At 31.4% G+C, this 13,858-nt stretch overlaps 2 protein-coding genes across 30 annotated transcripts in view; both read right to left on the bottom strand.

Moving 5' to 3' along the window:
• PIP4K (phosphatidylinositol 5-phosphate 4-kinase) overlaps nucleotides 1-13,858 on the bottom strand; it is a 24,188-nt gene continuing 10,330 nt past the window's right edge. For 4 of the 7 annotated variants that reach the window (XM_070112416.1, XM_070112417.1, XM_070112418.1 and 1 more), the window contains exons 2-10: nucleotides 9,076-9,391; nucleotides 8,913-9,010; nucleotides 8,610-8,859; nucleotides 8,174-8,304; nucleotides 7,946-8,111; nucleotides 7,718-7,869; nucleotides 7,568-7,662; nucleotides 7,269-7,333; nucleotides 1-1,641 (exon numbers count right to left, since the gene is read on the bottom strand). In XM_070112416.1, coding sequence (XP_069968517.1) covers nucleotides 1,525-1,641; nucleotides 7,269-7,333; nucleotides 7,568-7,662; nucleotides 7,718-7,869; nucleotides 7,946-8,111; nucleotides 8,174-8,304; nucleotides 8,610-8,859; nucleotides 8,913-9,010; nucleotides 9,076-9,213 — 1,212 coding nt within the window. In that variant the 5' untranslated portion in view covers nucleotides 9,214-9,391 and the 3' untranslated portion in view covers nucleotides 1-1,524. Of the gene's footprint in view, nucleotides 1,642-7,268; nucleotides 7,334-7,567; nucleotides 7,663-7,717; nucleotides 7,870-7,945; nucleotides 8,112-8,173; nucleotides 8,305-8,609; nucleotides 8,860-8,912; nucleotides 9,011-9,075; nucleotides 9,392-12,813; nucleotides 12,935-13,858 lie in introns of those variants that run through there. The other 3 variants (XM_036359214.2, XM_036359215.2, XM_036359219.2) reach the window with 3 other exon arrangements.
• The window catches only part of LOC106623365 (uncharacterized), a 14,235-nt gene continuing 10,356 nt past the window's right edge, over nucleotides 9,980-13,858 (bottom strand). For 4 of the 23 annotated variants that reach the window (XM_070112425.1, XM_070112430.1, XM_070112431.1 and 1 more), the window contains exons 2-3: nucleotides 10,972-11,064; nucleotides 9,980-10,912 (exon numbers count right to left, since the gene is read on the bottom strand). In XM_070112425.1, coding sequence (XP_069968526.1) covers nucleotides 10,275-10,912; nucleotides 10,972-11,017 — 684 coding nt within the window. In that variant the 5' untranslated portion in view covers nucleotides 11,018-11,064 and the 3' untranslated portion in view covers nucleotides 9,980-10,274. Of the gene's footprint in view, nucleotides 10,913-10,971; nucleotides 11,065-11,964; nucleotides 12,037-12,428; nucleotides 12,465-12,495; nucleotides 12,783-12,813; nucleotides 12,937-13,858 lie in introns of those variants that run through there. The other 19 variants (XM_070112440.1, XM_070112420.1, XM_070112424.1 and 16 more) reach the window with 18 other exon arrangements.

Below are 13,858 nucleotides of genomic sequence, written 5' to 3' on the forward strand. Positions count from 1 at the left end.
TTTAGCTTTGCATCACAACAGTTACGAAATTTATTTGAAATTGATAGTTTTTAACTTTTACATCATTGAGTTGCTTACAAAATATAAAAACCGACAATCGGTTAATATCTGTGATGATCTCTTTAAGTGAATGGTCAGTATATTGAAAATTAAAATTAAAATCACCTTAGTTTTGTGACCCGTTTACTATCAAATGGCAAATTTTAAACAATATTTTGTGTCTAGATTCTGTATTATGAATCGTAACTTGTCACAAATTGAGACTTTACTTCAAAATGTCTCAAATAGTGACTAGAGACTGCTTACAGAATAGTGTCATTAAGTATTAAACAAATGTGTTCCACAGATCATGTCAATGAAAAACATTTAATAATAAACCTTTTAAAGGTGGAAAAATACAAATTCAGTATATTTTTATTATTCTACTTTTTGTAGATTTAAGAAATTAATATCAATATCTGGATACGTATTACAGAATTCATAAATGGTTAATGAATAACAAAAAAAAATTTTAATTACAAACCATTTCCTCCAGATATGTTCATTTAAAAAATTTGTGAATTAAATATATTTATAATTTAGTTCCGAAGATATTTTATAAAACTTGATTATAAACAAATAATAAATGAATTATTTTTTTGTAACTTTCACTTCAAGTATGTAACTCACTATTCTGACATAAGGAACCGAAATATATTACGCGTAGAAAAATGAAAAACAAAACTATCAATATAACTCCTATTCAAGTATATGGACAAACGTAGTCATGAAGCAGACTTTTGGTTTCCGCGGGTTTGGGTGTTTCACCTCGATTATCTCGATTTGATTATCTATGCAACACACTTAAATTAGTGCATATAGATTGCTACAAACATGTTTACTCGATACGGATATGAATTTTGGTTTGAAATTCAGACCGGTAACATAAGTGTTCACGTAAAATCGAAATATTAACATACATACATTGGTATAACTAATTTTTTCGAATATATAGATATTAGCATTTTCTCGCTAAAAGATTGTTAATATAGGAGATGCTATGCAATGCATGTGATTTCAAGTCATTAAAAATATTATTATTGATATGGAGATGAAATTCAATTGAAAATATAATAAGGTAGTATTGAAATCAGATGAAGGTTATAATAAACCGAAATCACGGGGAGAACCTGTGTCCATTGGAATGTAATTATTTCTTTAAAAATAATTGATATTTGTTAATGGCTCTCGAAACAGCAAAGATAGCGTCGTATACTTTGTAGGAGCTTAATGCTTATCATTACGTCATTAAACGCCGCGTCTTTGAAAAATTTAAATTCTAAGGAAAATAAAAAGCATCAAATTGACAAATCTACTAAAGAGCTAATCAAACTTAAATTGTCGAATTAATAACAGGATAAATATATATACGTAATTCGCACGGCATATGCACATGTTGACGATTCCTAATAACCATATATATATTTCAGTTCACAGTTAATTTTAAAAATGGGCACCAGCATACGCGTACAAGGAAGCATTTAATTACTCGATCGCTTTGTCCATGAAGTCTAGAAATCGTTTCGCATATTGTTCGGGATCACAAGTAGAAATTCCATCTACATTACTTCCATACTTCACAGTTTTAGCTGCTTTGGCGGCCTTAAAAACAGAATTATAAATTAATAAACGAAATTAATTTCTGATCTTCGAATAAACAATGTCAAGACATCGAAACAAACTGTGTTTTAGACATTTTAATAGTAAAATATATATATTCGGCATAAGCTGTCCCCTTACATCTATACTATATGCAAGTAGTAATATAAATAATTTTTACTTCAATAAAGGCCAAATATTTTTTACACGTTAAAAGTTACTCTTTCAAACCGATCCTCACGAAAAAAAATACTAAAGAGTGCGATAAAAAGTTAGGGGTGGACAGAAATTTCAAAAAATATATTTTGTTTTGGTATTTGCTTAAAGTATAATACATTGGAAATATTCTCTGAAAATTTTTAGTAAATCCGACAAATACTTTTTAAATGATTCGATAATTAGCAAAAGGTTCTCGGTTCTCTCCGTCATTTTATTAATTTTAATAAGTATAGTTTTAAAAAACACGCTTTTAAACCACTTCAAACTAAAAAGTGAAAAATAATTCCTTAAATAAACTGACAGAAATATTGACCGAAAAATATTTGTGTTATTGTGAGAAAAGTGTGATGTCCTCGATACGAAAAATATGGCACAAGCCAACCCACGCTTTCTCACAATAATACAAATATTTTTCAATCTCAATATTTCTGTCACTTTATTTAAGGATGCGTTGGAGTAAATTTCTTATTCAAATGTTGGATCGTTGATGCTTTTAGCTGCATAGCTTTAGGGGCATTTTTGGATAGTACATGCTTGTATTTGAATAGTACCCGCTTTTAGCTTCATAGCTTTATAGTCGTTGTACGATTTCGTCCATTTTTAAAGTGTGTGATAGGAATGGCTGGGTAACCTCACATACCAAATTTGGTTGATCGACATTAGTTTGATAGTTTCTGAGATATAAGATTTCACCTAAAGGTTGGTGGTGCCACGCCCATTTTACAATTTAATGTATTAAGTTTTTTCCCTACCATCTTTTTTGTGAAATGCTTATGGCGCATTTATTTCGTCAGTTATCGCACTTTTAGTATATTTTAACATAACTGTTATATGGAGAGTGGGCGTGGTTATTATCTGATTTTGCCCATTTTCACAGCGTATGAAATAGGGCTAAAAGGACTTCCTCTCAGCCTATATACATTAAACCATTTAGGGGGCGGGGTTACGCCCACCTTTAAAATAATGGGAAACTGTTATCAAGTTATTACATTGTCATCGGTCCTTGACACGTCTGCACAGTTTCAAGTTGATCAGACTTCTGAAAACCGGTGAAAATTTAGCTCTAAGATTCCATCACATACATACAACCCAAGCTAATAAAAGCGTATTAAAAAAGCTTCGATCAGGCACTAGATTATCTCTATATATATATATATATATAAATTACGTGTCACGTTTTGTCGGGGGTTATCTCCTAAACTACTGTACCGATTTCAGCAAAATTTAGCACATTGTGTACAGCTTGATCCAACATAAATGGTAGGATAGTTTAAATCTTCAATTTTAAAAATTAAAAACTCCTTAAAAAATATTATATATTTCTAAACATAACCATGTTTTCAAAATTCCAAAAATAAAATTAAATAAATAAAATAATATTTTAAGTAAAATGCCTAATGAAAAATACATAATTTTTTTTATTGACAAATATTTGTATGAATCTTTCGGAGAGAAAAATTTAAAAAATTCTCTGATAAAACCTTTGAAAAAAAAAAACTTTTCTATACTCCCATACAACAGATTTATAATCATATATATCTATATAAAAGAGAGTCGTGTTAGTAACAATATTTTTAACTCAAGAACGGTTAACCGATTTGGCTGAAAATGGCGGGAAAGTAGCTTAGAATCAGGGGACGGACAGATTATACTTTTTATCTCTTTATGTTAAAAGTCAATAGATTTTATGAATACCAAATATATATCTAAAGTCATAAGCATGCTTTCAAAATTCATGTAAGAATCATTTAAATATTTTATAACTCAAAAAAATAATAATAATAATAACAATAAAAACAATAAAAACACATAGCTACTGCAAGAGAACAGTAATTTTGAATAAATAACATATGTATATGGGTTATACTGATTGTTGATACTGAACATGGCGGTTTTTTTTAGGACGCACCATGTGGAACCGGTAAGACATTATCACAACAGAAACTAGCATGCATCGCCAAGGCAAAGTGGATACTTTGCTAGTTTATGGCGAACGACGCACAGGCATGACCCACAAATATTCTCGGTGCATTGCACAGAACAATGCAAGATTTAAACGGCAACGATGCCCAGCCATTTTTTACTTATCTTAATGCAATGGGATTAACGAATGTTTAAGTAATTGTTCTTATGGTGAAACGTTGAAACACCACAATACCATATATGCGAACAATTGCAAACTGATTTATCCTTAGATATAGGGTGTTTCATAAAGTACGCAGTTTTTAAATTGAGCAGGATTTTTTTGTTTGAAGATTGTCAGCACTGTTCCTATCATTTTTGTTATCTATTACCACTCCGATTAGACCATTTGACGTTTTTCCATTTTGTAGCCATGGAGCAGTTCAGTATCGAGCAACGCATTCTTATTGAGAAAACTCATTACAAAAACGAGGAGTGCTACGCAGAGACTGCCCGTAAACTTCGGGCGATCTTTGGACGTGACAATGCCCCGAGCGCAACAACATCTTTTATCAGTATTCGATGCACCGAAGATGTTGACATACCCAACTGTTGCGAACGACGACGAAGCGACTTCATAGGGCTCACATTCACACTGTCTTGCTCTACCGCAATTTTTTGTTGCATTCGAACATTTCGGTTTCGACCGGGTGATTTTCTGGTTGTAACTGACCCAGATTCGAATTTCTGTACCAACCTCGAAACTGTTGCTGGTTTTTTTTTTATTGGTAGAAAAGAAACAACGTATGAAGTATATATTAAGATACCAATTAAAAGTCTAAAATTAAATTTAAAAAATTAAAAACTCATTAGCATATCCCGTTATGGCTGTGCTTTAAAATAGAGCCAGAAGACGTTATTTAAATTTATTTGTTTCCGGTGATTTGAATTCTGTAGTTTTTAATAAAATAATCAATAGAAAGGATAAAGAATAATAACTGTTATATTAATATATAGTGCAGTATCCATTGTTTTTTATAACTGCTGTGCAAAGTCTGGGCATTTAATCCACTAAATCCTGGCACATAACAGCTGGAAGTTTATACCATGCGGCCTTCACTAGCCTCCAAAGATCCTCTTTATTGGATGGATTTTGGCCTCTCAGAGCCACTTTAACCTCCCGCCATAAATTTTCTATCGGATTAAGGTCTAGTGATTGCGGGGTCTACCTTAAAACTGAGATACCGTTTTGTCTCAACCATTCCTTTGACCGCTTCGATGTGTGTTTCAGGCTATTATCTTGTTGAAACACCCATTGACGGGGCATATTTATTGTAATAAATCCATTCTACCTTCTATCCGAAATAGCGGGCCTGTTCCATAATATGAGAAGTATCCCAAACCATTATACTCCCACCGCAATGGCTTTTTGATTGTAAACTTCAAATTTTTATCAGTTTTCGGCATTCAGGACTGCAGTGCTTGGCTCTTCCCATTTTTATACCTAATTTATATGAAACAACAACAATTTACATTAAATATATAAAATTAAAACCCTTTACTCACGTTTTGATCAAAATTGTATCAAATAAAGTTTTTTCGCAAAACGTTTAATTTTATCGTTTGCCTCTATTTTAACGCACACGTCATTGCACAGTCAATAGCACACTTTCACTGATTTGCAAAAAATGAACTCGCAATTGACTTCAGAAATCTATATATATAAAAATGAAACCCCTTTCCCGTTGTCACGCCATAACTTGAGAACGGCAAGACCGATTTGGCTGCTTTTTTTTTTGTAGTTTTCTAATACTCTGTAGAAGGTTCTTACAAAAAAAAAATACTAAGAAAATGTCTCAGAAAGATTGAATAAATACATTTTGCATATTTTATTAAACGTGCGTAACGAATGTCATCGTCATTCACAGCCATAGACTATATTGAAAGTGCATCATTTGTTCGGAAATGTGGTTACTTAATTAAATTCTATCGCCTTCTCAGTTATGGCGAGACCAGGGAAATATTGATTCATTTGTATATGGAGGATATAATAGATTCCAGTTTAAATTAAATAGGTACTCATACCTAAGATAGGACAACTGTCAGCTATACAAAATAAAGTAGTGCATCAAAGCTACGCTATGGCGGTACGAAGTTCGCCGGGTCAGCTAGTACTTGTATAATATTCAAAGACGATGTTATTATTGATCTACCGTTAGTTCATAGAATATTAGGTATATATATAACGGGTGTTTTTTTCGAGGTATAGAACTTTAAGTTGGCATTACTGTTCAAAATGGCGACCGATTTAACAGCTGTCAAGTGATTAATTCTCAGTTTGGTTTGGCAATTCATCATGAATAGACTCACGCCTGAACAACGCTTGCAAATAGTGCAATTTTATTTCGAAAATAATAGTTCTGTGTGGAATACGTATCGCGCACTACGTTCATTTTATCGTCGAGTGCACTTCTGGTTGATTCCGCCTAAATTCACGTTTTGGACCTATGAATTGGCCTCCAAGATCTTGTGATTTAACACCGCTAGACTACTTTTTGTGGGGTTATGTAAAGTCATTGGTCTATGCGCATAAGCCACAAACGCTTAACCATTTGGAAGACAACATTCGTCGTATTAATGTTCTATACCTCTAAAAAAAACAAAAACACCCTTTATTATTGTCAAAAACTAAGAATGATCTACCCTCTTTCATTATCTCAAATGTTATAAACTTTGAAAATTACTCATCTGTTACAAACTCTAATATAAAATTAATAAAATAAAAATAATATATGTATATTATGTTTATTTGTACTTAATAACGAAACAAAGAAAATTCGTATTATTCATTTTCAAATTTGGAAGTGATTTCAAATTCGGAAATAACGTTTTCGTTTTTACCAATAAATACAATTTTACGGTATTGAATAATTTATAATTAATGTATACCTGAACCACAGCAACGCGTGAATGGGGTTCTCTAGTCTATTAATAAATTTAGTTTTTAGTACGATTGGATTTAAAAGAATCTCCAAGGATATGTAAAAGTCACCGCCAGGAGCTTCGGTTGAAACTGGATTAACACAAACAGTTTTTATAACAAAATAATTTAATGGCGAACAAAATAAAAAAAAATATTTAAAATGGTTATTTTATCATGTCTCTGACTACACTAATCCCTTAAGATTTAGTTGCATCTCTTTAGGAACAAGTAGTTTTTTTCGTCCATTTAAAATACGGCAACCCAAAATATTTTTTTTCGCGACGAACTTTGTACTGCACGCAAAAGAACTATGGACACATCGGTGTTGAACCGACCAGGGTTTTTTTTTTTGAAGCGCGGCGGCGACTTCCATAGCAATATGGGTGTGCGAAGTAAACTTTAATATAAGTTTTTCTTAAAAAACGCATTATAAATCCGTACTTTGGATATATTTTCGCGCCGTGTTCTATAATCTCTCATTACCCATAAATTAATATAATGTGAAAAGGAAAGAATATGATCTTACCTGCTTTTTAACACCATATTGTGTTAACACATCTATAATGGCAATAAAATATATTTCTCTCCTTTCTGTAATTACAAAAAAGAATGTTATGAGTTCATTGAAATTTATTTGATTATATTGTACATAAATGCTGTTAGTATTTACAAAATTTACAATACACCCATTCAATGTTTGGTAGTATTTTCCAAAAGTTCTCATCCCATTAATTGTATAAAGTTCATTTACAGAACTTTTACTCATTTACAACAAAACACAAGTACAATCTCGTTAAGAATATAGTTACAAAAAATTAATATTACCTTCAATGCTTGGAATAGCGTAGATATCCACTTCATAGACAACTTCTTTATATTGAGCGCCGCGCGGTGAATCAGGTGGTGTATTGTAAGTCCATCTGCAATATACGTAATTATATGGTTGAATATATTTATATTGTTTAATGAATTCACCTTTCTCCACTATCACATTCCTCGCTTTCGCTGTTTTCGCTACGTCCAGTCGCTTGAGAGTTTTCCCCTTGCAATGCTTCCTCTTCAGCACGAACGCAGTCATGTATGCCGACTAAGAGCGAGTAGTCCATTATGTGCAACTTTGTAAGGAGCTTTTGTAATAAAACAAACCGATGAGAAAAAAGTTGATAGTCCATTAAATTTTTCAAGTATGAACTTTATAATTACATCAACATCACTTGATAATGTATCCAACAATTTTGATTTTGCTTCTCCAATTTCAATCTTGACTTTTTGCTTTATAAAGTCGTTATCTTTGTAAGTAGGTAAATACTTTTCTAATTCCTTTTCAGAGGCTTCACGGTCAACAGTACTGCCTTTCAAGTCAAATTTTCTAAAAAATATAAGCTACTTAATGCTAACAATAATGTGAAGTTGATTTTAATTTGAACTCACTTGTGTATGGTTAAATGGGAACTAAATACATTCCTCATAACGACAAAATAATGTTGACCGCTTTCAACCGTTATTCTATACATACCCAAATATTGCGGTAAAAGAGTTTTGCCATGTTTTTCAACGATGTACTAGGGGAATAAATACACAAGTTGAAAAGAAGTTAAGAAAAGATACTTAAATGTTTGAGAACAAGTAGAGGGTTGGGTTCGGATTGGACCGAGTGTAGGATAATTCTGGCCAATTTCAAATATGTAAAAGGAGGGAAATGTGGAAATATAATTCAATAATTTATACTAAATGAAAAATAAATATGAGGAGATAATTTTTAAACTATAGCCATGTACCTATATACGCTCCCCTTTATTAGTCTACATACAATATAGTACAAAAACGTATAGATGAAAGTAATAGAGTAACGGGTACAAATACTCACTGGGTGATATTGCTTTAAAAATGCGTGCATACGTTCGATTTCCTCCGATGTCAAACTCTTTATTATAAAAAATTTATCATAACTTTGGTAAAACTGTGCTCCGGATTTACCTGATGACTCAATACGTATAGGCTGTGAGCGAGTTAATGACTCGCGATAATCGACATCATCAACACTGAATCGTTCACGCAAGTTCCGAAATACTAAAGGACAATATTCTTTGACTTTGAAATGTGACGGCATATTTTCCCTAAAATTAAAACAGTAAATTTGCGTTACTCACAAATTTGTTGATATTCATACTTATTAAAAAGATGATTATCAACTTTGATTTTTGAGAATGCACGAAAGTCATCTGGCAAAAGCATCACTGGAATATTAACATGGCTTAATTCATTTATCTGAAATTATAAACAATATATTTTTAATTTTACACTAGTTATACAGAACAATAATTTATCTTCACCGTGTGATTAATGCCCCACATAAAAACGCTCAGAATCGGTTCGTTGGCACGAAAAAGTTTTACTTTTTGATGCTTTACGCGAAAATGTTTCTTTTTTAATACACGTGGCTGCGAAGACGACGACATTTTTTTGTCCATACTATACAAATACTGCCTGGTTCGACGATTGCTAAATCGGTTTTATCTATATTCGTTCCTTTTAATAAAAGTTAGACATCAAAAATTTTATTGTAGAAAATATCTCTTGTTCAGTGCAAACCGCAGTAGAGAAGTTATTGTGCGTATTGAAAATTTCGATGGATGTACCATACGATACCTGCAAAATAGTTTAACAAAAAAAAACAAAAATAGCATAGAAGCAAAAAGGTCGTCCAATATATGTGCACAGTTTTATTATACTAAATTACATAACATAAATGTTAAAATCTTTCCTTTTTTTCACAATCGAATTTTTATCTACACCTGCATAAAAAAGGGACTCATCTAGGATGTTGTGGATATTAATTAAGGTTTCTTAAAATAATTATAAAAAAAAAAAAATATTTAAAAAAAACGACAAATGGCTTTATTTGGAACTACAGGCCTGTATCAAAATCTGAGTTTCTCTAAATAAACGGATCTACTCAGATCTTTATCTACACAAACATTTCTAAAAACTATTTCTACAGTTTAATAATATCTAGTTCTAACATATAATTTTGGAAGAGCCTAGAAAGAATGTTGCAAATAGAAAAGTTGTCTCAGTAGCACAATTAGTTAAATCCTCCCGCACTCGATTTCACAGAATCGATTTGCATTTAATGACCGAAATATCAATATACCGCACACTCTCGGCTACAAGTATTCATAGATATACTGCGAATATTCAACAATTACCTTGACATAATGAATTAAAAAAATGTGGTTTCTATTGTTTCATATTCTTTACTCAGTTAAAACATTGTATAAATTATAGTACTGTATATTACATATTAACAAATTCAAACAATGTCTATAAGATATAGTGTATATACATAAATATTTCTCAGAAAAAAATTTACATTTAGGAATTGCGTGCATTTAAAAACCAAATTTTTAATAACTGCTAGCAAATCTTTAGGAAGGCGGGTAACAAGCCAACATTTCTATTTGAGTAACTAAGTATTTGCTCCGAATTTTTTCAGTTAAAGCATTTTTCTGCTCTTAAAGCAAGATATTTTTTATTCCCAACGTATAACGACACCTGTGTCTTCTTGAGCTTTCAGTTCTTTTACAATAAATTCTTTAAACTCCTTATAAGATTCGTCAATGCCCACATTGTGTATGATTTTGTGGAAATTTCCTTCGGTCAACCCATATGCTATCTCTTGATCAGCAGCCGCAAGACGCTTCTGTAACGATTCTTCCGATTCTGTTTGACGCTTACGCAAACGCAACTCCAAATCCTTAAGGCTTGGTGGATTGTTATAGACTAGAATAGGATTTAAATCCGTTTTTTTTATCTGTTCGACTCCTTGTGGTTCGATGTCCAGGACGCACACTTTACCGGACTTTTGTATATTACAAACTTCATTTTTAGTAGTACCGTATATATTACCACTAAAAACTGCAGTTTCTATAAATTCATTATTATCGATTTGTTCATTCATTTTATTCTTGTCAATGAAATAGTAGTGTACGCCATGTTCTTCACCGGCACGTGGAGCACGTGTCGTGTGTGATATACTAAAACCAAATGTGTGAGGAAATTCTTCAAAAAGTTTCTTCAGCAAAGTAGTCTTCCCAGAACCCGAAGGACCGCATACAACTAAAGGACGGGGCCCTTTAATAGGACCTTCTGATGACATCCTGCCGAAAACTATAGTTAGCAGTGAAAACAAAACATTAAATACAACACATTTTTTAATTTAGAATTACATTTTAAGCAGACTCCGTTTATTTGAGTTTCTATAACACGCAACATGAACACAACTGAACTGTGGAAACAAATAACAATTCAAATCAAAAATTCTGAAAAAAAAAAATAAAATTAAATTAACAAAAGAAATACAATTGACGAACTCGCAGAAGGGTTTAGGGGTAGTCAGAATAAAAAAAAATTTATATGTATTGTATCTTGTACGATATCTAGGAAATAGTCTCTGAAAATTTGAAGTAAATCCGACAAATACTTTCCGAGTGATTCGATAATAATCAAAGGGTGCTCTGAAACGTTCAGGAAGAGAGCTTACAGTAGCTACAAAACTTCAAATAAGTTTTCTCAAGACTATGTTCTTGGACCACTGCAGCTCGAGAGCCGCTCGGTAGATTCCAATGATATTTATACAGCTTTTTGAAAACATGAAAAAAATAGTACCTGATTTCTATCTTTACATTTTCCTGAGGTCGTCATTTTGCTAACTAAAAAAAGCTTTGATCAGGCACTAAATTATCTATTAATAAACTAATTTTTTTGTCCGATTGATTTTATATAAATTTCCAAGGATTAGTGATGGAACTGGATCAACACAAACAGGCATTACTTAAAAACTTTTTGTCACAAATTCTGTCAAATCAAGTCGAAATCTTATTTAATGGTTCTCTGTTTTTACGTATAAATTTAGCATCCCCCGAATTCGTGGTTGAAATGGGTATGTGCGAATAGAGAAGGTTCTTTAAATTAAGAAAATATATACATTTAGTTGCCGCTGATTTATGGTTTTTGAGATATTTTCTATTAAAATTCAAAAATTCAACTATTTAAAGTGCGTGTTTATTTGATTTACATTAATTTTTACACTTATATTTTTAACTTTTATATCCACGAGCACTTCCCTAATTCGTTTATACACATTTATTTTATATTAAATAGTGGAAAAAAACTTCAATTCAATGTTTAATTTCTGTTCAAATCCATTATTTCATACATACCCATTCTAACGTCGAAGGCGGCTGCTATTCTTAATCCCCGCCGTTTTTACTTTTATTAACAAAAATAATTTACTGGCGAAAAAAAATATTTGAAATTGTTATTTTTTTCATGCCTTTGACTATACCTAACCCCACAATGTAAGGCAACGTATTTTTATTATGGATATCATTGCGTCTGTTTGTAAAATTATTAATTTAATTCTATTAAAGAAATGTATGTCCAATCGATTGTATTAATATTAAAATGTATTTCTGAATTAAACTAAAGCGATAAAGAAAAATTAACCATTCCTATTACAGTCGGGTCTATTTAACCAGAACAGACCCGGATTTTTATCCGGTCAAGGACTGTGAACTCGACAGAATTCTGTCGTTATACCAACAACATAAAAAAAAATCAACAAAATTACGTTGCCTTTGGCAGTTTGGATTCATTTCGTTTAGTCAAAATATGTGGTTCATACATTTTCTCAATTTTTCGTATAAAATTAAATTTATTATCGTTCATGAGTATTTTTATTTTATAGATACCAGCAAAGACAAGCATTTACAGCATAGCGTAAAAAATATCAAACAAATTCTAACAACTTTGGCAAAACACACCGACACACTTTATTAAGAGTGATGTAAAATTATTTAAGTTCTATTATTTTCCTTTAATTTAGAATAAATTTCAAGATTTAATTGAATACTACGTAAAGCGTCTTAGCAACAACAAATATTACATTGGAATGCATTAAAGTAGATATTTGACTACGTATGACTGTATCATATTCCTAGGAATATACACATAGGTGGTTTTAATTTCAGTATTTAATTTTATAAGAAATATTACATTATCACGTATACCTTATATTATATACCTTACACAAAATATTCTTTAGTTACTTATAATATAATTTCTATAAGAACAGTTATTAATATTAAGTTCAATCGACAATTCTTAGTGCTATCGGCATTTAAAGGTATATTTTAACTGCGGTAGTTACCATGTGGATGCGCGTGATACATTCTACATAAGTTCCACAACTAGTTATTAAAAGCTCCCATATCGGGCGAAACAAAGCCACATTTAAGATTGCAGCTTTACTAAATTTTTCAGACTTCGATTTTCAGCTTAAGATTAAAAAAGATAAATTGTGCGGTGAAGAAATTTGCCGAAAAAATTTGGCATAGGATTCGACGTTTTATATAACATATTTTCAATTGATTAAAATCTAGCACACCACACCAAATCAAACTTCTGTGGCATCATCCAATTTGCATAACATATGTTCCAAAAACAAATATTGTAGGTTGCAAGTGAAAAATACTAGGGCCTATAATTTGTTTTCTTGTTTGGTAAACCTATTATTGTTTTTCTAAATAATGCATATTTGTAGATGTTTACGCATTTTTAATACATGTAAATATTAATATCTGAATTCAGTACTTTGATAGAGTCACATGTGCCTATATTTGAAATTTCAAACTAGAGACAATTTTTGTGACTGGAGACGATTTTGCATTGCAATACGTGACAGTCACAAAAATCTCCCAATTGAAATCGAACAGATCTAATCAGCTGTGTCATTTCGTTATTTAGAGATGTATATAAACCTAAATGAAAATAAACATGCCGGTAACCAATATTAAATTATTTATAGCCCAGTCAAAATGTATAATTACCAATAAAAATAATATGTTGACTTTGAATCACAATAGTTACGAAATTTATTTGAAGTTGAGTTTTTTTAAATTCTTACGTGTTTGAATTGCTTACAAAATATTGTGGCGAACACGGATGATAGAACAAAATCATATCGACGATAAATTACCAGAAGCAACTAGACAGTGAATTCGCCAGAATATTCTAGGGTCGAACTTTTGTTAAAGATCTACTATATAAGGACGG

Source organism: Bactrocera oleae, chromosome X, assembly GCF_042242935.1.
Source record: "Bactrocera oleae isolate idBacOlea1 chromosome X, idBacOlea1, whole genome shotgun sequence".
Classification (NCBI taxonomy): domain Eukaryota; kingdom Metazoa; phylum Arthropoda; class Insecta; order Diptera; family Tephritidae; genus Bactrocera; species Bactrocera oleae.